Here is a 26,623-nt window from a genome sequence, read left to right as displayed (position 1 = left end):
TGTATATATATACATACATATAATAGTATATATAAGAAAGTATACATAAGAAACCATATCACAGAAATGGTGGGACAAAGGGTAGACAAATTCAGCAGCAAAACTCACTAGACACTATGTTGAAAATGAACTATACAACTGAGAGAAGGGGGAAAAGGGTGACATTGTTCAAAAAGAAATATACTCTTTATCTGATTTATTCAACTGTAACCACTCTGTACATAACTTTTACAATAGCAATAGAAAATGCAGAAAAAAAAATCCACATCACTAAAAGTGTTTCTAAGACAAATGTATATATATATATATATATATATATATATATATACACACACACATATGTGTATGTATATATATATACAAAATATATAGGTTTACATACATAAATGAACACATGGACAAATCATTAGTAGCGGTTAAATACAAGTCTCATATTAATATGATTTGTAATTGAAGGCTGCTTCTTTAAAAAATGTTTCTTTTTCTGTTATCTTTAAATAACTGTACAAAGGAGTTGCCATTTAACAGAGCAGTTTATGAATACACTGTATCTCCATCGATGTCACCACTTTCAACATTCTTTTTTTTTTTCTTGACACGGTTTATTTTAATAAAAAATACAGCTGAACATTTATCGCAGATTACATGAAACTATACACAATGACATTCTCTCTGCATAGTAACCAACACTGATGTGTGTACTTGAATTTTAAAATGGATTATTTATAATCCTTTAAAGTGCAATTTATTTAAAGATTTAAGTAAATCAGAATACCTATTCATTCCTTTACTCTTTTATTGTTATTGTAAAGGTGATATACAGAGGGGTTAATTACATAAGTCAGATAAGAGTACATTTCTTTTTGAACCATGTTATCCTTGAATTCATCCAGTTTTTCCCCTCCTGTCCTCACTCACAAGTTGAATAGTTAATTTTCAACTTAGTGTCCAGTGAGTACCACTGCTGCCTTTGTTCAATCTTTGTCCCATCACTTCCGTGTCCCCCTCACCCTCGCAAAGACAGATAAATGAGCAAACAAGACAAAAGGAAAAGAAAACAAAAACAGCAGCAAAGAAGCCGGGGGCGCCGGTGGCTCACGCCTGTAATCCTAGCTACTGAGGAGGCTCAGATCTGAGAATCATGGTTCAAAGCCAGCTGGGGCAGAAAAGTCCATGACACTCTTATCTCCAATTAACCACCAGAAAACCAGAAGTGGTGCTGTGGCTCAAGCGGTAGAGTACTCGCCTTGAGCTGAAGAGCGCAGGATAGCGCCCAAGCCCAGAGTTCAAACCCCATGACCACCACCACCACCAACAACAAAAAAACAGCATCAAAGAAAAAACCCTCCTGTCTCCATTTCCTGGAGTTCATCTCGATAAATATTATTTTATATGAAGAGATAGGCATATAGGTTTTGAGCCTTTCTGTTCCTTTTCTAAGAATATCCTCCTTTGGTCTCACTCTATATGAATGCCTAGAAATCAGTAAATTTTTGATAGAACCTTTTGAGGTTATGTTTCTGGTGATGGATGTGGAAGTATGGATTTGTAGCAGAATCAAAATTAAACGTATATATGCATCTTTATCAGATCAGTCACCTCTTTTACTTGCTTTTAGACAAAGTAAGAATATGAACAATCATCCTGTTTTTATGGTGTGTTATTCCTCTCCATATCTTCAATTCCAATTTTTACAAAAGTATTGAAGAAATATTATTGATTAGAACTTCAGATACCCAAAGATTTCTCAACAGTCATGTCTTCAAATCCAAGGCCAAATGCTATTACTCTCTGATCAAAGTTTATTTTCTTACCAAGTCCAATCAAATGCTATAGAGGGAGTAAATTTTCTGGCTCAGTTTAGCCTAACCCAAGTTCTCCATCCAAATCACTCGAAATTAATTTTCTCCTGTTCTGTTTGATGCTAATACTATCACCTTGTCATAGAAGACCTTATATTCCATTATACCTTTCTTTTTTGTCCACTTAGAGTTATCAGCAAGAAAGTACATTTCTGAAGTTATTTCCTCATCTGTGAAACAGAAATAATGTCCTCTATTTCAATGTTGTGCCATCTTATTTGTGCTACAAGAAATGTACCACATGACAGGAATATTCATTACTTCAGAATAACTAAATATTTCTTTCTTGTTTTCAAGTATGTGCCTGGATTTATCTTAATACACCATAAACATATTTATATGTAATATATCACAGTCTGCGTTCCAAGGTAAAAATGTAAAGCATTGACAAAAATGTAAAACATTGGCAGACTTTAGCTTTAAATTCTCTTCAATCAAAAACTAAGCAAAGTCTGGGTGCTGGTGGCTCAAGTTTGTAATCTTCGCTACTTGGGCAGTTCAAAGCCAGCTGGAGTAGAAATATCCATGCAATTCTTCTCTCCAATTAACCACTAAAAACCAGAAGTGAAGCAGTAGCTCAAGTGTTAAAGAGTGCTAGCTCAGAGCAAATAGTTCAGAGACAGCACTCAAACCCTGAATTCAAGCTCCAAGACCAGTGAGCATGCACACACACAAAGCAAACAAATCCAAACAAAACAGAAAAACACCCCAAACCAGACCAAGCAACACCAACCAAAAACCTAAAGCAAGCAATAGTGAGGTAACCTAGAGATAAACTACAAGGATGTATATTGTTTGTGATACTCTTATGGAGGTAATCAAATGCAAGTGGTCAGATGTTACTTCAGTGGCTAGTGTAGATACACATTTACATGTTTCAGAACATTCTTTTAGGCATTATTAATGCACATTGTTTTCTTGGTAGTAGTGGTGATTGAACTCAAGGCTTCGAGCTTGGTAGGCAAAGCCCTCTATCATTGTCACTTGAGCCACACTTCGATCCTAAGAAATTATGGAATGCTTCACGAAGTTGCATGTCACCCTTGGGCAGGAGATTATTTTCTGTATCATTTCACTGTTATATGTACTGTTGAAGTGAGTACACATGCATACTATTTGAAAGAGCAGCCTTTGAACAGCACAGATTTTCTAATTGCCATCATTCATTGAAGATATATAATATTCAATGTTGTAATGAATGGTAACCACGTGAATTTGCTTTTCCAGAACAATACCAACATTTCTTATATTTGTGTTACTCCTAATAACACAAAATGCAACATTTTCTGAGTTTAGTAGACCTTTTTCTGAATAAATAAGTAAATAAAATCCTTTGGCATATCATATATACCAAATTTTGATGCAAGAAAATGATACACAAACCAGGCACTGGTGGCTTACGCCTATAATCCTAGCTACTCAGGAGGCTGTGATCTGAGGATTGTGGTTCGAAGCCAGCCCGGGCAGGAAAGTCATGACCAAAAAAGAAAATGATACGCAAAAATAATTCATGCACATGAGGAGTACAGTGTAGAAATTTCCCTTGGAAGAACCTTTTTTTTTTTTTTTTTGCCAGTCCTGGGGCTTGAACTCAGGGCCTGGGCTCTGCCTCTGAGCCTCTCTGTGCTCAAGGCTAGTGCTCTACCACAGCACCACTTTCAGTTTTTTCTGTTTATGTTGTACAGAGGAATTGAACCCTGGGCTTCATTATGCTAGGCAAGCACTTTACCACTAAACCACATTCCTAGCCAAGCCCACTTTCTTAAGTACTCAGTATGGATTATTTTCCCACCCATGCCTATTTTTGCTACTCACCGAGCCCCAGGTGGGTCTGTGTTCTCTGGGAGGCTCCTCTGCTGGATTTTGGTGCCATCTCTTCCAGGAAGTGAGTAAACTCTCTGTACTATCACTCGGACTCCCACTGTATTCCACGGGGCAGCTCCCAGGCTTCCTAACATGTCTAAGAGAGAACTTCTTAGGGGAGTATCAGCTGCAAGATGCTGCTCTGTCTCTTCATGCCTGTGGCTCCAGTCTATGCGCGAAGTGGCTAGATCACTACATACAACCTGGCCAAGACATGCAAAGGAAGTTGTTTCAGTTTGGTTTATAACATATTGCTCACTTATAAATAATTACATCATTCTGTAATTCCTCAATAGATCTGTGCAAGGAATGAAGATAAAGGTAAAGGAACTTGAGAAGTGGGCAAGAGCAATGTATTATCTACCAATGTAATCCCACAGTGAATTCCTGCTATTATCCTATTTTATAGAGTTAAGTATTTCCCTTTTTTTGGTTTGTTCAAGAAAATAAATGAAAATAAAAAAGAATGTATAGTAAACATTATTACTTTGTTGGTGGTCCTGGGGCTTTAACTCAGGGCCTAGCTGTTGTCCTTGAGTTTTTGTACTCAAAGACAGGGTTTTACTTGTACAGGGGTAAACGCACTATATTAAATATGTAAGGTCTTATCTACGTGGGTTTGATTACAGAAACTAATATTCTCTAAATAATGAAAAAAAAAAGACAGGGTTTTACTACTTGATCCACAGCTCTACTTCTGGCTTTTTGGTGATTAACAGATTAGAATCTCATGGACTTTCCTTGCTGTGCTGGTTTTCAACAGTGATCCTTAAATCTTTACCTCCTGAGTAGCTAGGATTACAGGAGTGAGCCATCATGAGTGCTAGGCAAAACACTGTATTTTTAAACAACAACAACAACAACAACAAAAGAATCATTTCATGATGTGCTTGAATGTAGAATCAACTACATTAAATATTTTGCAGGCTCACATATTCTTCCAACTACTCTCTATAAGTATAACAACAATCACAGGCAACACTCTTGAAGTGCTTACTATTATCCTGACTCTTTTCTTTATATATACTTACATTATCCACACAATGACCAGCACAGCAGACAACATGATTACCCCATTAACTCAGACACAAAGAGACTGCCCAAGGTCACTCGGCATAAAGCAGCCTTTGCTTCCAAAGTCTTATGCTTAGTCTTATGGCCATTTTATTGCTATGGTTTCACATTGTATAGCTGTTTAAAAAAAAACAAAAACAAAACTTGGAGGATATTTAAATGTTACCATTAAATTGACTAGAATGCTCTTCTTTTCAAATAATCCTCCTAGATATTTCTTTCAAGTCAGTGGGAGACTTTATGGTATAAAACAGGGTGAAAGCTGGTCTACCTTTTCTTTCATATTTTCCTGTCCTCAATCTGGCAATCTCAGTACTATGTTCTGTGTTGAATTCTGTAACCTAGAGATATTGACTCCCAGAGCTAAGTGTATCCCCAGGCATGTACTGTGCTCATTTACAGTGAATTTCAATAGTTTCTCAAATTAATTTTAGCAGATAACCAAGGCTCAGGGTAAAAAATAGTTTTAAAAAATCTCAAGCTTATGTAGCTTTTCATATCTAAGGATACAGATATTATGGAGAATAATAAGTTTTTGAAAAGACATGAAGAAGTGTTTAAATTAAATGCTTAGATAATTAGAAAGGAACAGAGAAAACAGATATTTTCTTCTATTTTAGTAAGTCAGGAACATGAAATCCATAATCACATGCTACCTGAGCTGGCAAATATTCAGTTATAATAGAAAGATGTGGTAGGTAATATATATGTTTTGGAGAGGAAAAAATGTATATAGACTCACACCTAAGATCTTTCTAATCCACTCACAAATATTGTTGCAAACATTAGCCCTCTTAGTCAATGAGACTTTACCTGGTTTTTAGGCGAATTATTTGTTAGATCCTTAATTTGAAAGATCTGGGCCAAAGTGATGCTTCTCCTTGGTAGGGGTGTATACATTTCATGAGTTGTTTTTGCATCTTCTTCGGCAACCATTTTCTGGCAAAAGTGAGCATTCAGAATAATAGGGAAACTTCCATTTGGTATAATAAGTTTCTGCCTGGAAAAGACAAATTTAGAGGCTCATTTGTAATTTGGATTCATCTTGTATTTTGATAAACCAGGAATGAAAACAGCAATGACACATTTGTTATAGATAGCTAAGACCAAGCCAGTGGACACAGTGACAATGCCCAAAATGATAGACAGATAAACCCAGGGACAATCCACAAACTAATAGTCATCCCCAACAACAGACAGTTAGGACCCTGCCTACAACAGAAGAGAGTAGCCCATAATGCTCAATTGTGACCTTCAGTGGAGCTGATCTTACTTTCCCAGTAAAGACTTAAGAGTTTATTTATTTTTTATTTTTATTTTTTTTTTGGTCTGGTCATGGGGCCTGAACTCTGGGCCTGGGTGCTGTCCCCCAGCTCTTCAGCTCTACCACTTGAGCCACAGCGCCACTTCACTTCCGGCTTTTTTTCTTTTTTGCTTATGTGGTGCTGAGGAATGGAACCCAGGGCCTCTGGCATGCAAGGTAAGCGCTCTACCACTGAGCCACCTTCCCAGCTCCTTAAGAGTTTAAAGAGCCACAACCTAGAAACAGAAATGGATGCTGGCAAAAAAGAAGCCCCAGAAATAGTTACAGCAAAGCAGAAAAATCTTTTGATAACTCTCTACTACAGGGAAACATCTACTCATAAAATACTCAGGAAATAACTACAAAATTTCAGGCATATAACTAATGGTGAAAAACCCAATGTTTTGCATTTACTACAGAAACAATCACTTTGATTCAAGTTAGTGTCAGAAGTTTAATTTAGTACCTGTTTGCCAATGCAATAAGGCATGAAAGAAAAGAAACTAGCTAGTGCCAGTGGTTTCTTTCTATAGTATTAGCTACTCAGGAAGCAGAGATCTAAGGATCGAGGTTAATGTACAATGTATTCATGCATGGATATATTAGAGTAAAACCCATTAATTTGGGCAATTATTACATTACTAATAAAATACAGATATATAAAAAACTATGTATATAAGTAAAAAGAATTATTCAGGCCCATCTGGCTCACTTCAATCTCCTTTTATCTAGTGAGTATACATACAATGTTGCTACTGAGATGTCATAGTCCAAGAGAATCCTCTCAGAGTTGTTCAAGCTTTCCTAAGAGAGGCAGCTAGACTAGGGGAGTAAGTCAGGGTGCTTGAAGGGAAAAACTCAGACTGCTGTACAACAATCTCACTATGGAGTCAGTAGGTTGAACTAGGATGCCACACTACAACACTACAGTTATATCAGTTTTCTTTATTGACAGGAAGAGAAACTTTTAACTTTAAAAAAATTTATATCCATTGAATCAGTTATTTTTCTAGATAGCATGATCCTTCCATTTATATCTATGCTATCATATACTGGTAACTGGTATGGCCTTTATAATAATCTCTGTATGAATCTGAATGCCACAATATTATGTGTCAATCAAAAAGCTTGAGGTGTATCATTAGGGTATTTGAGGTTTTTGGATCATAGTTGTTTGAGGAACTTCCATACTCATTTCCATAGTGGTTTCACTATTTTACATCTTTTCCACCAACAGTGTATAAAGTTTCCTTTTACCCACATCCTCAACAGAATTCGTTAGTTTTTGAGTTCTTGATGTTTGCCATTCTGACTGTGGAGAGATGAAATCTTAGTGTGGTTTTGAATTGCACTTCCTTTATTGCTAACAATGTTTAAGAATGAAATGTCTTTTTACTTTTTATCACTGTCAAATGTAAAATACCTCATTAACAACTTGTTTAAGGAAATCCTCAAATTGGTGAGAGGCACTAACTTTTACTTTCCTATTAACTTGGTCAAATACTTTCCATGTCTAGCAACTATTTAGGTCAAGAGTGTGTATTGGGCACTGAATATGTTGGGACAATGTGACTAATATTAGATTACCTAACACCTTCAAAAGCAAAGTGAGGGGCTGGGCACTGGTGGCTCATACCTGCAATCCTAGCTATTCAGGAGGCTGAGATCTGAGAATCGCAGTTCAAAGCCAGACCAGGCAGGAAAAGTCTGTGAGACTCTTATCTCCAATGAACTACCAGAAAACTGGAAGTGGTGCTATAGCTCAAGTGGTAGAGCTCTTGACTGGAGCTAAAGAGCTGAGGGACAGCACTCAAGCCCAGAGTTCAAGCCCCACAACCGACAAAAGAAAAAAAAAAAAGAATTGTGGTTGCCAGAGTAACATCATCCACCTTTTATTTTCTTTTTATTGAGGACATGCTTGGGATAAGCTATTCAATTTCATTTACAACTCAGTCTCAATTGAGCCCCCCCAGCCAGGATTGGAGGTAGATATTGTGCGTATCTCTTGCCCTCCAGAACAGGTTGTTATGCAGCAGGCACAGTGTATAGGTGAGGACATGGTGATAGGTACACTGTGGTAGCCATGTAATGTGTGTATGTATTTTGTTAACCGGCTTAATAATTTTGGGGAGAAAATTCAGTTTGTTGTTCAAAAACATAACCCTTAGAAAATGTTTTTGGAATAAATGTCACCCTTCTTGCAGCTATCCCAGGAAAAGTTACCATTTTCTTTGTGTTTTCAGTGACTTGTTAAGTTAAAGTATCTATCTCCACAACCATTTCCTGAACTTTTAGAGTTACAGCAGCTGTTTCTTGTTTTAACTTCAACACACTCGCTCTGCCTCCCTCTTTTCCTCCCCCCACTTTTTTTTTTTTTTTTTTTGGTCAGTTGTGGGCCTGGGCACTGTCCCTGAGCTTTAGTGCTCAAGGCTAGTACTCTACCACTGTGAGCCACAGAGCTACTTCCAGTTTTCTGGTTGTTAATTGGAGATAAGCGTCTCATGACTTTTCTACCTGGGTTGGCTCTGAACTACAGACCTCAGATCTCAGCCTCCCAAACAGCAAGGATTATAGGCATGAGCCATCAGTGCCAGGTTCTTTCCTTTTTAAATTGTTCAACAGCATGTGACATTTGCAAAGGACTCAATAAAATGTTTGCTATATGAATGACTATATAGTCTGTATATACGGTCTCCAAATTTGTTTCTTGTACTTTCTTACCCAGCCCAGCTCCATACACCTAAGAAACTGATAAAAAACACTGGATTAAAGGACTGTCATCTGTGATTAGTATAGTATTTATAAATTCTCAGAGTATACTTTAATTCAATTCTTAAGAGGAAAAAACAAGAACCACCGAGGAGCAGACCATAATTTACATGGTTTGTTCTGTCTGAAGAGCAGAGTATAATAAATAAATTGACACACTAAGTTTCTCTATATATTTGAAGTCTAATTCTCTTTACAAACCTAAGTGTCCTAAGTGTCAAGACTGAACCTTTCCTTTCTTGAGACATATGGTCACTGGAAATAAATTTGAAGAAGGATACCATGTATTTCTGGTAATAGCTATAAACTTCATTTTCAAGCTTATATACTATTGAAAACTTTGCTAGAACTTAACAGAAAAAAATATAAATAGCAAGTACAAAGAAAGAGGAAAAAGATAGTTTGAAGTCAGACCAACTGGTAATTTCAGTGTTGTGGGCTGGGAGTGTGCCTTTTAGAATACCTGTGTAAGGCCCTTGGTCCACTCTCTAGAACCACCAAAAAGGTGGTGAGGGAACCATGTTGGAAGTTTATAGTCTTATTTTATTTTGACCAAATAATTTCAATTTTCTGAATCACCTTTTCACATCTAATGTAAGTATAATACCTACCTAATGGTGTTGCTGTCAAATTTTATGACTACAGTAATATGTACAAGCAAGCCATGAAGACACACACACATACACACAAAATGTTTGGAATTAAAGCAATAGCCAATATTACTAGATAACTATCTAAAATATCTAGGTTAACTTAATTTCTCTAATGAAAAGGAGGTTATCATCGAAAAATTAGTTTTTATTTTTTTAAGGTTCATGGATGTATATTCATTCCTATATACAACTGTGTAATTCTTAACAGGTTAAGAATCAATACCAGCTGGGCACTGGTGGTTCACGCCTATAATTCTAGCTACTCAGGAGGCTGAGATCTGAGGATTGTGGTTCAAACCCAGCCTGGACAGGAAAGTCCGTGAAACTCAAAACCAGCATAAAAATGGAAGTGGTGCTATGGCTCAAGAGTGCTAGCTTTGAGCTGAAGAGCTCAGGGATAGCGCCCAGGCCCAGAGTTCAAGCCCCACAACCAACAACAACAATAACAACAAAAAAGAATCAATACAAAAGAGTAATCAGAGATAGGGAGAAAATTTTAAAAAGTTCATTATAATACTATTATAGTAAGATATAACAAAGAATCTAAGTTTCTAGGAAAAATAGAAAACAATAAACAACCATATAGGTTGGCATTAAAATTCTAATTCAGAAAATATTTGTTACAATATTATAGAAGATGTTCCTGTTTTATTATTAAGAAGAATAGACTGACTTATATGAACTATGTGATCCCAAGAGGGCAGGAGTATATACTATTAATTTAAATTTTTTTAAATGAGAAAGTGAATAATCTATACTCCTCAAATTAAGAAATTTAACCCCACAAGAAAGAATTATATACAGATAGCTTGGTGTCTTTTTCACACAATATTTTGGGAAGGGGGGTGGTAGTGGTCTCAGCACACTTCCATTTCTGCTTTTTTGTTGGTTAGTTTAGAGACAGAGTCTCAGGGACTTTTCTGCTGGAGTAGGTTTCAAACCATGATCCTCTAGATTTCTGCTTCCTGAGTAGCAAAGATTATAGGTGTAAGCTGTAGGCTCCCAGCTAAAAATGTATTCTTCAAACCTGGATATGTGAGATCACAGTTCAAGGACAGGCTGGACAAATAACTAAATAATCTTTGAGACTCCATCTTGACCAATGACCAGTGGTAGTTATGCATACTTTTCACCTCAGTGATTCGGGGGAGCACAAATAGGAGAACCATAGTCCAGGCCAGTCCAGCAATAAAGCAAGAGCCTATCTCAAAAATGACCAACACAACAGAAGAGTGGCCCAAGTGGTAGAGCACCTGCCTAGTGAGCATGAGCTCTAAGTTCAAGCCCCAGGACTCTCCCAAAACTGTATTCTCTAACTCAAATAATATTCAAATCAATTTTTTCCTTTAACAATAAACTGGCTTGTTTCTTTGATAAATTACAATTTCCTATGCTCAATTGAAAAACTAAGATTCAATCTATATCCCCTAATAATTCATATATTAGATAACATTATATATGCATATACATAATATTGTATATACATGCTTCAAATTTAGATTTATACTATAATAGCAAGACCTGTATATATAGTTTGGTTTATAAATCCAGGACTCAAATGTAATATCTAAATACAGATACTATATTTTCAGACATGTTGCAACTAATACATATTAAAAAAAAACATGTTGCTACTAGGTACCCTAATGCTGTGATAGGCTTCCATATTCATAGTATTTTTGGCAAAGAATTATACTTGTTTTATTCACAAGCAGAAATCTTTATAAAGAAATCCAAATGTTCGTTTTAACTAGTAAAGTGTACAGAGTAATCCTAAAAACTGCATGCCTTAATATCAGTTATGAGAGGTATCCTTTTAAGAAGCACCCCAAGTAAGTTACAAAGCATATCCTAATATAAATCTAAATACATTCCCATGCTGCCAGCATTACTTTCCCAAACAGCCTTAAGTTCTTATTTTAGTCTTTGATATTTCAATGTAACTCTACAACAGAAAGTTTCAAACATGCTAGACACTGATGGCTCCATCTGTAATCCTAGCTACTCACGAGGCTTATATCTGAGGACAAGGCAGGAAAGTCTGTGAGATTCTTAACCTTCAATTAATTACCAAAAACCTGGAGGTGAGGTTGTGGCTGAAGTGGTAGAGCACTAGCCCTGAGTGAGAAAGAGCTCAGGGTCAGATACAGTGCCCTGGATCTGAGTTCAAGCCCTACATACACGTGTACACACGAGCACACACACACATATGCACATGCACACACACACACACATACACACACACACAAAAGGAAGAAATTTTCAAGTGTTACCATGAACCATAGTCATATTGGTAACCCCAGGTAAATAGTTTCTGAATTAGTAGATCTGAGAGTGAAGTCCTCTAATCTGCAATTTCTTATATTTCTTCCCTTTATTTTTTAAACATTCAGTACTGGGGATTAAACCCTAGTTTCTTCCATATGAGGCACATGCTACCACAGAGCTGCACCTCTAGTCCTTGTAAAGGTCTCCTCGCATATTGATTTAGACTCCTTCAATACTTGTCCCAAAGTGATATGGCTGGATCATAAGGTTTTAGTTTTATGAGAAACTACTATATTGGCTATTGTGGTTGCACAAACTTCCATTCTCACCAACAGTGTATTTCCCCAAAGCTTCACTAACATTTGTTGTTTTCTAGATGTCTGAAATTCTGACTTGTGGGATAGAATATTAGTATAGATTTAGTTTACACTTTCTTTATGGCTCAGTATGTTCAATATTTCTGTATTTGTTCTTCATGTATTCTTTTCAGAACTGTCTGTTTAATTTGATTGTCCATTTATTAATTGGATTGGTTTTGCTGTTCAGCTTTTTTGAGCTCTTTGTATACTGTAGATATTAATCCTTAATCTGAAGATTTTCTCCCATTCTGTAGGTTGACATTTCTTTCTGATAATTTTTGCTTTTTCTAAGTAGAAGTTGTGTTTTTTTCCAACTGTAAAATGAATGATTTAATCAGTAAAGGCACCAATGCATCAGGTTCACAAAAAGATGAGACTTCCCATTATACACAAAAAAATTCTGATAAACATAATAGAGAAAACTCTAGTAACTTAAATTTGCCTTCACATAAATGTATTAAAAACAAACTGAGGGGCTGAGAAGTTGGCTCAAGCAGAGTGCTTACCTCGCATGCATGAGGCCCTGGGTTATATTCCTCAGCACCACATAAGCAGAAACAGCTGGAAGTGGTGCTGTGGCTAAGGTGGTAGGGCACTAGCCTTGAGCTGAAGAGCTGAGCAACAGCACTCAGGCCCAGAGTTCAGCCCCCATGACCGACAAAAACCAACCAACCAAACAAACAACACATACACACACACACAGAGGACAGAACTAAAGCACACAACACAATAAACATTAGTTTATACATGCTTTAGTTTCATCTCTAAAGCCAAGATAGTAGCTTGCTCTGGTGACATGAGGGAGATAAAAATCATAATAGTGTTCCCAAATTTTGCCCATTAGAAACATCACACTTTTTCCATTTCTCTGGATGTCTTCGTGTATCTGACCAGCACAGTATACCTCATGAGACTCACAGCAGACCACCCTAAGTTAAGCACTGGCATGTCTCCTTCTAAGAATGGCTCACCACTCACTGATGGTCCCTGTTCCCATTCTTCCAGGTAAGAAATCTCAAAGAGTTAAAGGCTAGGGAAGACCCTGGGTTGCCTCCCCAGTGCCCCCCCTTCCCAAACACACTCACACACACACACACACACACACACACACACACAACATATATATATATATATATATATATACACACACACACATACATATATACATGACAGTTTTATTCAAGTATATATACATATGTAAATATATATACATACATATATATGCACACATATATGTAGACCTATCAGTTATCTGGGGCTTTCCTTTATCCTATCCAATAATTCCACACCCCTATAGATTCTTCTCTAGAATGTCTCTGAAATATACCCAGCACTCATATTTTTTTTAATTGTGAAAATATTGTACAGAGGGGTTACAATTACATGAGCAAGATAATGAGTACATTTCTTATCAAGCATTGTAGCCTCTTCCTTTGTTTCCCCTTCCCATCCCATCCTCCCCCTACCCCCCAACTCAACCCTCCTCCCCCGCCTACCAAAGTTGTAACCCAGCCCTCATATTTATCACAGAGTAGTAGTAATCCAGTTTTCTTACCTCAACCTCCAATTTTCTTACCTCAACCTCCTTCCAGTCAATTGACACACAAAAGTATCCTATTGGATTAATACATACTAAAACCTTATTCAGAAGTTCTGTTCTTTTCTTTTTTTAAAAAAAATTTGGTGCAGTTTTATTTGTCCATTCTTTCCTTTTTATAATTTTTTTAATTTTATTTTCTTGTAAAGCTGCTGTACAGAGAGGTTGCAGTTACATCAGTAAGGCAATGAGTACATTTCTTGTCGGGCACTGTTACCCCTCATTTGTTTTTCTCTCACTATCCCTTCCCTCTTCTACCTCTCCCACTCCTCCCAAGGTTGTAAGATTCATTTCCAACATATTGTCTTGTGAATATCATTGTTGCAATGGGTCATCCTGTGTCCTTGTTTCAGCATTTTGGTATTCCCCATCCCCTCCCCAAATTAGATGCAAGTTACCAAAATCAAATACAGTGACAACAGGGATATACCATAGGAGGAAGAACGTACAAAGGAAACAAAGAAAAAAAAATCACATAGTACATTAAAAACATCAACAACAAAGAAAAAAAACCCTCTTGTGTCCATATTCTGGGCTTCATTTCACTTAGCATCATCTTATATGGTCATATGTTTTTTGTAACTTTTTAAAAAAGAGAGATATTTAATTCATGAGTCTGAAGGTTCAATGATTCACATCTGAGATAATGTTCTAAATGGATTCCTGAGGCAGTATTGGCATCAAATGGTAAGAGATTAGTGGATTTGAGTGACTCTTCTGGTTTTAAGTTCTCTCTCCCTCTCTCTTTTTTTTTTGGCGCTGGCACTGTCCCTGGGGCTTAAACTCATTGGCTGCTGTCACTCTTACCTTTTCTTTTTTTTTCTTTTTTTGGGTCCAGTCGTGGGGCCTGAACTCTGGGCTTGAGCGCTGTCTCTCAGCTCTTCAGCTCAAGGCTAGCGCTCTACCGCTTGAGCCACAGCGCCACTTCTGGCTTTTTTCTTTTTGCTTATGTGGTGCTGAGGAATCGAACCCAGGGCCTCAGGCATGCAAGGCAAGCGCTCTACCACTGAGCCAACTTCCCAGCCCCTCACTCTTACCTTTTCTAATCAAGGCTAGAGCTTTACTACTTGACCCACAGCTACACTTTTGGATTTTTGCTGGTTAACTGGAGATAAAAGTCTCACTGACTTTCCTACTTAGGCTGATTTAGAACCTTGATCCTCAGACCTCAATCTCCTGAGCAACCAGGCGTACAGGCATGATATACCAGTGCCCAGCTTTATCTTGCTTCTGACAAAGCCATTAGATTCCATCAGAGGAGCTCCATCATGATGACCTTATTTCACCCTGATCACTTCCTAAATGTTCCACCTTTAAACAACATAGTCAGACACAAAGAACATATATCCCAGGAAAGGAAACACAAGACAGTAAAATGGATTTACATTCCTTGAGGAAAAAGGCTTGAGAGGTTATTCATTGCAGTAATTTCATTACTGACAGTTTTTTTTTATTCAAGTATCAAGATTCATATTTGGTTTCCTGGAGACAAGAAGTTAGAGTAGATGGCTGGTGAAGAGAACTCTTTCTCTTTCCCATTTTATTAGCATCAACTAGTTGTGTGAGAGGGGTGTTCATTTTGATATGTCTACATATGCACACAACGTGTCTTGAACAGGCTCACTTCCCATTATTCTTATTTTCTTCTTTCTCTTCCAAAAACTATCTCAACATGTTTCACTGTTCCATTTTTATACATATACTTGCCCTTCTTCATCTTTTATATTCACTTCCTCTCTCCACTAGTATCCACACTTTAGAAAGGACTTGTTTTACTTTGCTGCTGTTTATCTATCTATCTATCTATCTATCTATCTATCTATCTATCTATCTATCTATCTATCTATCTATCTATCTATCTATCTATCTATCTGCCTGTCTGTCTAAATGTGTGCTAACTGTTCAATTATTGATCTTATTTCTAGGTAATTTAGTTCTATTTAGAAAATAATTACCTATGCCTATATTTTTGGTCCATTTGAATTTTGTATAGGGACAAAATTCAAAACTTCAGTTTGAGACTCTAACATGTCAAAAGCCATTTTCCCATCTGCCTTTTCTCCAGTATATATTTTTGGCTTCTTTGTCAGAGATTAAATGATTGTAGCTCTATGGTTTTTTTTTTTTTCTGTGTCTTCTATTCTATTCCATTGGTCTTCATGTCTGCTTTTGTACTGGTACCATACTGCTTTTGTTACTATGGCTCTGCAGTATAACTTAACATCCAGTATTGTGATATCTCCGGCATTGATATTTTTGCTCAGGATTACTTTTGCTATGTGGGGGTTTTTGTGCTTCTATATGAATTTTTACATTGATTCACCTATTTTGAAACATTTTTAAACTATGGGAATACAAAAAAATTTTGGCAGTTTTTACTAAATATATACAGGTTATAAAGCCTACTTTAATTCTAGGATGTCAGCAAGGACAAATCTCAACTGTGGGGCCTTCAAAGAAAATGGAAACTCAGAATGAAAAAAAGATGAACAGCAACTCTGAAACAAAGTTCAGAATAAGTCAATCACTTCAAAGCAGGGTGCCAGTGGCTCAAATCTGTAATCCTAATAACTCAGGAGACTGAGCTCTGAGGATTATGGTTCAAAGCCAAACTAAGCAAGAAAGTCTGTGAGTCTCCAATCTCCAACAAACTACTTATAAAAGGTTGGAAGTGAAGCTGTGGCTCAAGTGGTAGAGCACTAGCCTTGAGCAAAGGACCTCAGGGACAGCACCCAGGCCCTGAGTTCAAGCCCCAGTACTGGCACAAACAACAACAACAACAAGTCAAACTAATTCTTATTTCAGCTTCCAAACAAATAAACTGGCACAGAGTAGGCGAAAGAGTTAAACCAGCAACAACCCTAAGACACTGTTTTTGTTCTCCAGCCTTTTAATATGGGTTGAGAAGAAAATATTCACAAAATTTATTTAAAAATTACCCTGTTTCAGTAGTAATTTGTAAACAGATTCAGATCATCACAAATCAACAAAGGCAGAAAGGCTGACTTTGGTAGTGAAAATAACAATATAGAAAATAATTCTATTAATGGTTACTATAATACTCGTTATCTCAATAATAGCCAGAGTGATGTTCACATGTAAAACATACTTTAATGGCTGAATATTCTGATGTCACAAAGGTGTAGATGCAGAAATAAAAATTGGAATGGAGCTGGCTACGGTGGCTTAAGTCTATTATTCCAGCTACTCAGAAGGCAGAGATCAGCAGGATTGCATTTTCAGGCCATCTCAGAAGAAAAGTTAGTAAGATCTCAACTCATTCAAATAAAAAAAGAGTGAGATATCTTATTGTGTTGTCTGTCATCCCAGCTATCTGGGAGGTGAAAATAAGAGCATCATGTCCAGGCCTGCCTGGTCAGAAATGTGATACCTTATTATTATTATTATTATTTAAGTGCTGGTGGTGTGGTATGGCTCAAGTAGTAGTGTACTGCCTAGCAAGCAAAAGGTTTGAGGGGGAATCAAATCCAAGCACGCTCCCCCTCAAGAAAACAATACTCAGATGGTATAAGATATAAAGAATGGACTAGTAGTATCTGAATAATACACTGAGGACAGAAAGGAAAACAAACATTAAATCAAGTAGATTGAATAATGTTTTTCTAAAATCCCCAGAATATCCTAAATTGAACTTTCAGTTGAAAACTTATGAAGCAACTCAGAACAAAAGGATGCACTTTACTCACACTGAATGTCTATGTAAGATGTCTGAGAAGACAACCACAAAAGAGTTGAAGTTGACACTACTAACATAAAAGAATCAGAAAAATAAGAACAAGGAATACTGTCTTCAAAAGGCACAAAGCAAATACCAAGCTTAGTGTAACTTCAAATAGAAGAAACCCTAGTTAAACTAGATAAATGTGGAACACTGGTTAAAGGACAATGCTTTAATTTTTTAAAAGTAGTAAGAATGATCTTGGATTAAAGCTACATTTCACAGAGGAAACCATTTTTCTTCAATGGCACAGCTCCTTTCCACAAACAAAGAAATTAGGACAACAAGGACAGCAAAACCACAGAATGGCACAGCTAAGAGCACAAAAAGGCCAGTCACACTTTAAATTAAAACTCTAAGGTAAACCTATGAAATATAGTATACATAGAGTCATAAACATATGCAGTTTTTGTACTTAGAAAGTAAGATAGTGAAATTGAGTTTCTGAGCCTCCAATCACTTGAAAGCTAAGGATAAAGTAAGTGAGATTAGCCTGGGGAAGGAGGACAACCTCTGGGGTTTGTTTCTCTGACTTGTTTTGTTGCTGGTCCAGTCTGGTGAGATTAAAGGGCAGACTTCGCACTTATGAAAATATATCTCCTTCGGAGCTGGTCCCAGACACAATGTCTCAATTAAATTCTTTTCTAGTACATTTTTCTGAAGATTGTATTATACAAGACATGATTGAATACACCAACCTGAATACAGGTTGAGCAGTCCTTACCTGAAATGACTAGAACTAAAACTACGCTGGATTTCTGAATATTTGCATTCAGATAATGGTCTTGAAGATGGGAATCTAAGTACAAAAATCCATTTATGTTTCACATACACCTTACAAACACACATAGCCTGTGGTAATTTTAGACAATATTTTTAATACATTTATACATGACAACTAGTAGGGGTGCTATATACTAGGAGGCTCTCTCTTCCTTCAAAGATATTGAATAAACTGGGTTGTGCACCAGCTTTTAACTGTGACCCACAACAAGGTCAAGTGTCATATGGAAACTTGAGAAATTTTTGGATGCTGGAGCATTCTGGATTTTAAGTTTTCAGATTAGGGATGTGCAATCAATAAATATGGATAATCTTGATAAAAAGTTTCCATTAGAAGGGTAATATGTTTATTTTTATAATACTTAATTACAGTATTTATTACTATAAATTTTATATTTTCATAGTAATTACATAAGCATTTTATAAATTACTTTCCCTTATCTCACTTAATTTTCTTTTTTTCAAGTCCTGGAGGCTTGATCTCAGGACCTGAGTGCTGTCCTTGAACTTTTTTGCTCAAGGTTAGTGCTCTACCATTTAAACCACAACTCCACTTATAGTTTTTTTTTTTTTGTGGATAATTGGAAATAAGAGTCTCATGGACTTTCCTGCCCAGGCTAACTTTGAACCTCAGTCCTCAGATCTCAGCCTCCTGAGTAGCTAGGATTACAGGTATGATCCACTGGTACCCAGCCTCATTTGATTCTTATAACTACTTTGAAAGGAAAATAGGTTTCAGTTATCTCTATTTCTCATTTTGATTTCATTTTAATAGTAATTAAAATAATCTATTTTTAATTATCAAGACTTTAGGTATAAATAATAGATAAAATGATATATGCTCAGTGGATTACTTTTGTTGTTGTTGTGACAAAATATCTGACATATTTTCCCAAGGAGGAAGTATTTATTTTAGATCACACTTTCAGAGATTTCAGTCTATGGTCCTTGGCTTTGTGGATTCTGGGCCTGTGGTGAGGCAATCATGTGGAAGCCTCACATCCTGTACATCTCCTGATGTACAGGAGGCAGAGATGGAGGAAGGGAATGGAGATAAGGTATACCCTAAGGCAATCTCCCAGTGACTTCCTTCTTCCCACTAGGTCCATCAAGTTTCCAGAACCTCTCCAAATAGTCCTATAAGCTGGAGACCAAATGGTCAACAAACCGTAGGGATATAACTTAACATTCTGTTAAATGCATACATTGTGAAGGGATAGCTAAGAGTGAATTAACATAACCATTACCTCTTACAAATTTTGGGTTCCTTTTTGTGGTTAGATACTTAAGATTGCTTTGAGTAAATTAATTACTGTAGACACCATGCTATATATCTGGAACTTATTCATTATGAAATACCTGAAAGTCTGACCCTTAAATTCCTTCGCATTTCCACCATCCTCAAGCTTACTGAAGAATGGTATCATTCTCTGTTTCTAGGTGATACAATTTTGTATTTCCTATGTAAGATAATAAAGTACTTTCCTGTGTTTGTATGGATTATTTCAATCAGCATAATATCCTCTACATTCAACTCTTTTTTTTTTTTTTTTTGGATCTGGTCATGGGGCCTGAACTCTGGGCCTGGGCGCTGTCCCTTAGCTCTTCAGCTCAAGGCTAGCACGCTACCACTTGAGCCATAGCACCACTTCCGGCTTTTTTTTTTCTGCTTATTTGGTGCTGAGGAATCGAACCCAGGGCCTCATGCATGGAAGGCAAGCGCTCTACCACTGAGCCACCTTCCCAGCCCTCAACTCTTTGCTGTAAATAGCAGGTTTTTTCTTTCTTTATTGAGGCAAGAAACTTTTTTTGTTGTACATGGACCACATTTTCTTTAACCATACATAGGTATACATAGATATGCATATATATAGATATATAAACAGATATATACACAGATCTAGACCTAGTGTGAATAATGCTGGAATGAATATGGAGATGCACATATCTCTTCAATGTATTTTCTCATGTTTTGTGGGTCTTTTTTTTTTTTTTTTGGTCGTGGGGCTTGAACTCTGGGCCTGGGCGCTGTCCCTCAGCTCGTCAGCTCAAGGCAAGCACTCTACCACTTGAGCCACAGTGCCATTTCCAGTTTTCTGAGTGGTTTATTGGAGATAAGAGTCTCATGGACTTTCCTGCCCCAGCTGGCTTTGAACCATGATCCACAGATCTCAGCCTCCTGAGTAGCTAGGATTATAGGCATGAGACACTGGCGCCCGGCTTGTGGGTCTTTTGAGGCACACAATTTCTCCATTTTAATGACTATATTTAAAAAATGTATTCCTTATGATTTTTGGTATTACATCTAAGAATCTAAGTTAGGTCATGACAGTTTATATCCATGTTCTTTTCCAACAGTTTCATGCTGTTAAGTTGGCTTTTGTTTAGATTATTACTATTTTTTTTTTTGTGGCAAAGAGGTTTGACCTCAACTTTGTGCTTGCTAAAATATGCAACTACTTGAGCCCAGCCCTTGATCTTTGATTAATTTTAAGTTAATTCACGTATTTGGTTTAAGGATCCAAATTCATTTATTTTACAGGTGGATATTTGGTGGTACTAGATATTTGCTGAAAAGATGACTTTTCTATACTTAAATCATCTTGGTAACATAAAAACAAAAAACAAAACCTCTGACCACAGATCCATGGGTTATTTATCTGTTTTCTAACACAGCACATTGGTTTATATGTCTAGCCTAGGGCAGATGCAGTTTGATTACTGTGGTTTTGCTGTAACTTTGAAGATAGAAAGTACCAATCACAGATCTTTATTATATTAAAAAAAACCCAAAACATTGGGGTTAGGGTTTATTCAGGGATCTCCTGGAGTTAGCATGTTAATTTCTACAAAGAAGCCAGTAGGGATTATGTTAACTCTACAGATCAATTTGCGGGAGTCATTTGGTCACATTTGGTCCTAGTAATATTCATTACTTTCAATAGTGGTTTATACTTTTTATTTTATTTTTGGTCAGTTCTTGGCTCTGTCCATGAGCTTTTTTGCTCTACCACTTTGAGCCACAGCACCACTTCTGGTTTTCTGAAGGTTAATTTGAAAATAAAGAGTCTCATAGACTTTCCTGCCCCAGGTGGCTTCCAACTCCATCTTCAGAACTCAAGCTTGTGAATGCCCAAGTTCAGTTTCTGGGCTCTATACTAGTAGTTCATACTTTATTTTTTAAAGAAGCTGCCAGCCAGGTTCTGGTGGCTCATGCCTATAACCCTAGCTACTCAGGAGGCTGAGATCTGAGGATTTGGTACAAAGCTAGGCCAGGCAGGAAAGTCCATGAGCCTTTTATCTCCAAATAATTACTGAAAAAGCCAGAAGTAGAGCTATGGCTGAAGTGGTGGAGTACTAGCTTTGAGCAAAAGAAGCTAAGGGATAGTGCCACATAGTTTAAGCCCGAGGACCAGCAAGCACAACACACACACACACACACACACACACACACACACACACACACACACACACACACACACACACACACACACGAGCCAGACTCTTCTTCAGAGAGGCTGTACCATTTTCCTTTCCCATCATTAGTGTCTGGGAGGTCTAGTGCACTATTTTAATCACAGAAAACAGAAAATAACCTTCATTTCTAGGAACAAAATCAAACTGTTCTACAGCCTCAAGAGAGACTATTATTTCAGCTGTTAGCATGGCAGTACATATTAATCTGGAAAAAATGGTAACCATTTAATTCTAACTTTCAAAGTTTAGATATAAATACAAATAAATGTAACCGTAAGTGTATTTCATAGTACATACAACACAAAGAGAACTGGAAAACTGACCAAAATATACTAGGGACTAGCTCGAGAAATGTGAATTTAAAGGTTGTTCCCCCTCCACCCAAATATACCTTTTTGGAATTTTGTATATTGTGTACTACTTTTGTAATTTATAATATTTCTTTTAATCAATTAAGCCTCCTAAGTAGCCAGGATTATAGGTGTGAGCTACTGGCAACTGGCTTATATTTTTTTTAATTATAAACATCCCATTTGTTTTTTTATTAAATTTATTCCTTAAGCATTGTATTTTTTAATTTTTTTAATTTTTTTTTGTTGGTTATGGGGCTTGAACTTTGGGCCTGGGTGCTGTCCCCCAGTTCTTTAGTTCAAGGCGAGTGCTCTACCACTTGAACCACAGCACTACTTCTGGTTTCCTGGTGATTTATTGGAGATAAGAGTTTCATGGACTTTCCTGCCCAGGCTGGCTTTGAACAGCAATTCTCAGATCTCAGCCTCCTGAGTAGCTCTGATTACAAGTGTGAGCCACCATGCCTAGCTAAGTATTCTATTTTTTGATGCTATTATATAACAGTTTTCTTTGTTTCATTTTTAGATTATTTCACTACAAGTAAACAATAATACAACTTTTGTTTTAGTATCTTGATCTTATACCTTGCAACCTTTTGCTATCTTGCTCCAATTTTACGTCTTCCTTTCCCGTTTAGATGTTTATTTCTTTTTCTTGCTTAATTTTTCTAGGTATAAAACTAGCACAATATTTGATAGCTGTGTAGTTTTTTTAATTAGCATACATCAGTTGTGCAAGGGAGTTCTACTGTGATATTATTAAACATGCAATATATTTTAATCAGCCTCACCCAATCATCTTCCCAATCCACATCCCTCAATTAATAAAACAATTTGAGCAGATTTCTTGTTAAGCTTTCATACATGCAAACTACTCTAACCTATGTATCCTAATTTATCCTCTTCTTTAGCCCTCCCTAGTCCTGCTGTATCACTCCCCTCCAATAATGTCTGTTTTACTTTCTTTTCTTTCATGTTTTTAGGTTAGGTTGTATTAATTGCACCAAGGAGTGTTTTTCACCATGCATATTTCTGACATGTATATATTTTGCTAAGAATCATCTTTTCTATTGCTTTATTGTTCCCACCCAGCAACTCTCTATTGATCAACAGCTTTCATTGAGATTTATTTTGATCTCATACATTGTTGTGACAAATCTTGACATTATTCCCCTTCTATCTTTATTTCTTGCTCTTCCCTTGTCCCCTCATCCTCCTACTCTCATAGTTACAATCACCCCTCTCTACGTTTATGTATACAGATAAATGTATGTATGTATATGTCCTCAACTACGTATGTCTTTTAGGCCTGAGTAAAATCATGACATTCAGCTTTTTGAGCCTGGTTTAGTTTGCACAATATGTATTCTACAATTCCATGCATTTTCCTGCACATGGCACGATCTCATTTTTCTCTATAGCTCTGTAACACTCATTGTATGTATGTATTATCCATTCTTCTCTTCTTTGGCACCTAGGCTGATTGTACTGTTTGGTTACTGTTAAGTACTGCCATAATAAATATGGATATACAGACATCTTTCTTATATATTGATTATAAAAGAAACAAAACAAAAAGAAAAGGAAAAAAATCTAAATCATTAAGACAGGTTGATATTCCTTAGCCAACATGTGTGAGACCAGTAATGTTTCAGATTTTAGATTTTGGGACACTGAAATATGTGCATATAATAAATATCTTGGGAGTGAGGCTGGAATCTAATTACTTTATGCTACATATACAACTTATACATATATTCTGAGGTCATTTTACATAGCACTTTTAGTGCATTTACATTTTTAATGTGGCCCATTACAGGAGATCTGGTAGGGGAGTTTCCACTTATGGTGCCATGTCGATGCTCAAAGTTCCAGATTTAATGTCAGTTTCAATGTTCTTAAAATGTTCTCTAAATGCTTAGAGTGATACAACAAAAGCACTGTCAATTTTAGATATTAAAAAAGTAAACAATATTTCCTTCATGTATTACTTTGTATTCTAACTTAATGTTTCTTTTTTACTGCCTAGTGTACAAAAGTCTCTGAAACAGCAAATTAACCTTGGCTATTGAATTTCTTTTACGCAAAGCAGTAAACCTGACATAAAATAAATATGTACCCAATTTTATTTAGTATTCCTACCACAAAGGAGGAATTACAAATGACTACAACAATAATAATTAATACAAGATACAATGTATAATTCTCTTACCCTCTCTCTCATCCCCTTATCTTTTCCCAAATTTCATAATTACCATAGTGCTCCTATATATATGCATATATATATGTATGCATATGTATGGGTATATGTGTCTCTTTTATTACTAGATATCATATTTGAGAGAAAATATAAATGACAGGAATGTTAAACAGGTTCTATTGGAAGATGGGTACCAGTAGCAAGGGGACAGATAAAAGTAGAATAATAAAACCTACATTTGCTTTCTAAGACAAATGGGAAGATGAGAGTGATAAAGGTGGTGGATTTGGTTAGGGTATATTATAAACACATATGGAAATATCACAGTGAAAATACTATATAACTAATACATGCTAATAAATGTTTAAAAAGTATTCTCTAGTTTAAAGAAAAGCATATGTACCCCAAACTTATGAAAATGAACTTAACTGTTAAGCTATATAAAATAAATATTTGAATGTTATTTCCTAAATGATTGTTAAGTATGAGGAATTAAGATTTATTATGATTTTACTACAATCAAAGATTAATTACAGACTGAACCAGAAAGTAATCAGATAGCCAGAAATCTTAGAGATCATGTTACGTAAGTGGTTCTTTCTTTATATTTCCACCAAATTTTTTTTAAATCTATTCAAAATTCTAACATATTAGGTTGGTCATGGTGGCTCATACCTGTAATCTTACTACAAGGGAGGTAGAAATCAGGAGGATTATTGTTCAAGGCCTGCCTGGGCAAAAAGTTAGGAAGAGCTTATCTTAACAAACTGGGCATGGTGTCTCATGCCTCTGATCAAAATTACATGGGGGTTAGGTAGGAGACCTGAGGTCTGAGATTAGAGCGGGGCGAGGAGGGAGAAGATGATGAAGGTGTATCTGAAAATGAAACAAACACCTAGAGCATAAAAGGGCTTTCAGAGTGGCTTACATGGTAGAACACCTGCCTACAAGTGTTATTAGGCAAGTGTTCAAACCCTAGTACAGCAAAAACAAACAAACAAAAAAACCCCAAATACCTGACTTACAACTTCTGGAAACTTAGTGTTCTTTTGCAGAACAAGAATAAAATGTTATCAGTATGAAGACAAGAGCTGCTCTGTTTGTCTAGGTTTGTAAGAATGGGGAAGTACATGTAGGAAGATTTAGCCCAGGCTGGAGCAGGTATAGAGCAAGACCTTAACTGGAAAATAATCAATGCAAAAAGGAGTTGGAGGCATGGCTCAATTAATGTAGTGCCTGTCTAGAAAGCCTAAGGAACTGAGTTCAATCCCAAGTACTACCACAAAAAAGATAAATATAAAATTTGGAATAAGATCAGAAAAGTAGAAAGAAAAATCATTCCTAGGTAGTGATGAATACAGGTATAATCTGTCACTTGTTACTTTGCATATGTATAACTATAAATTAGGCTTTAAACAAATTTTAATATGCCATTTCTTGATGCTCGTATATACCATATCTTTATATTTATCTAACTAATATAATAAATACATGTCAACTATTTCTTAAAAAGCTCCATGTTGACTCATGCAAAAGCCTACACATGGAATGAGTAGGAAGGCAGCTACTAGGAGATATGGTGTGAAGGACCTACAGAAAGAAAGGATAAGGAACCTACTATAGAAAGATAGGGTGAGGAACCTATAGGAGAAGTAGGGAGAGTTGGTTAAGTCCAAGGTCTGTAATGGAAAGGTATAGAGGAAGCCAACAGAATGTAAGTTGAAGAACACAACTAAATTAAAAAGTTAGCTGGTCAAGCATTTGCTAGGGGATAGCAATCTCAGCAGGCAAGTTAAAGATCAACTGCAATTTGCTGAGAGCAGAAAGGAAAATCTACATGTGAGAGACTGCTGGCTTCTTCAACATGGAAACTAGTCCTGATGCATAGGTAACAATGTAACCTGGGTCTGATTTGAGTGCTTTCACTGTGGAGCTGTCATTAAAACAACAGTAAAGACTGTAGTGAGTTTTAGGCATGTTGCAGCTTTAGCTCAATGAACCATCATAGTTACTCAGAAAGAGATGTTATTATCATTATATGCTCAAATTTGAGGAAACTACTTTAGTGATTTGATATATCCAGAAATGGAGTAGCTACATTTTGGTACCTGCCTTAACTAATCTAAAACAACACAGAAGACACCCTTGGGTAACAAAAGAACTAGGTTTCTTTCTCAAAGAAATAAGGCAAATCTTTATTCCTTTGGAGGAAAATACAAAGACATACAAATTCTGGTAAAATATAGGAGTCACTGCAGACTTAAGAATGACAGGTCACTCCAAGATTCACATAAACTGAGTACAGGACAATAATAAAGCAAAAGAA

At 36.4% G+C, this 26,623-nt stretch overlaps 1 protein-coding gene across 2 annotated transcripts in view; it reads right to left on the bottom strand.

Moving 5' to 3' along the window:
* The window catches only part of Spidr (scaffold protein involved in DNA repair), a 312,386-nt gene that overhangs the window by 106,745 nt on the left and 179,018 nt on the right, over positions 1–26,623 (bottom strand). For both annotated transcript variants that reach the window (XM_042686014.1, XM_042686013.1), the window contains exons 9-10: positions 5,613–5,799; positions 3,678–3,928 (exon numbers count right to left, since the gene is read on the bottom strand). In XM_042686014.1, coding sequence (XP_042541948.1) covers positions 3,678–3,928; positions 5,613–5,799 — 438 coding nt within the window. The remainder of the gene's footprint in view (positions 1–3,677; positions 3,929–5,612; positions 5,800–26,623) is intronic.

This window comes from Dipodomys spectabilis, unplaced genomic scaffold, assembly GCF_019054845.1.
Source record: "Dipodomys spectabilis isolate Male_0828 unplaced genomic scaffold, ASM1905484v1 ptg000096l, whole genome shotgun sequence".
NCBI classification, from domain to species: domain Eukaryota; kingdom Metazoa; phylum Chordata; class Mammalia; order Rodentia; family Heteromyidae; genus Dipodomys; species Dipodomys spectabilis.
The sequence above is the reverse complement of the archived record's forward strand: the minus strand, read 5'-3'. Positions and strand labels throughout refer to the sequence as shown.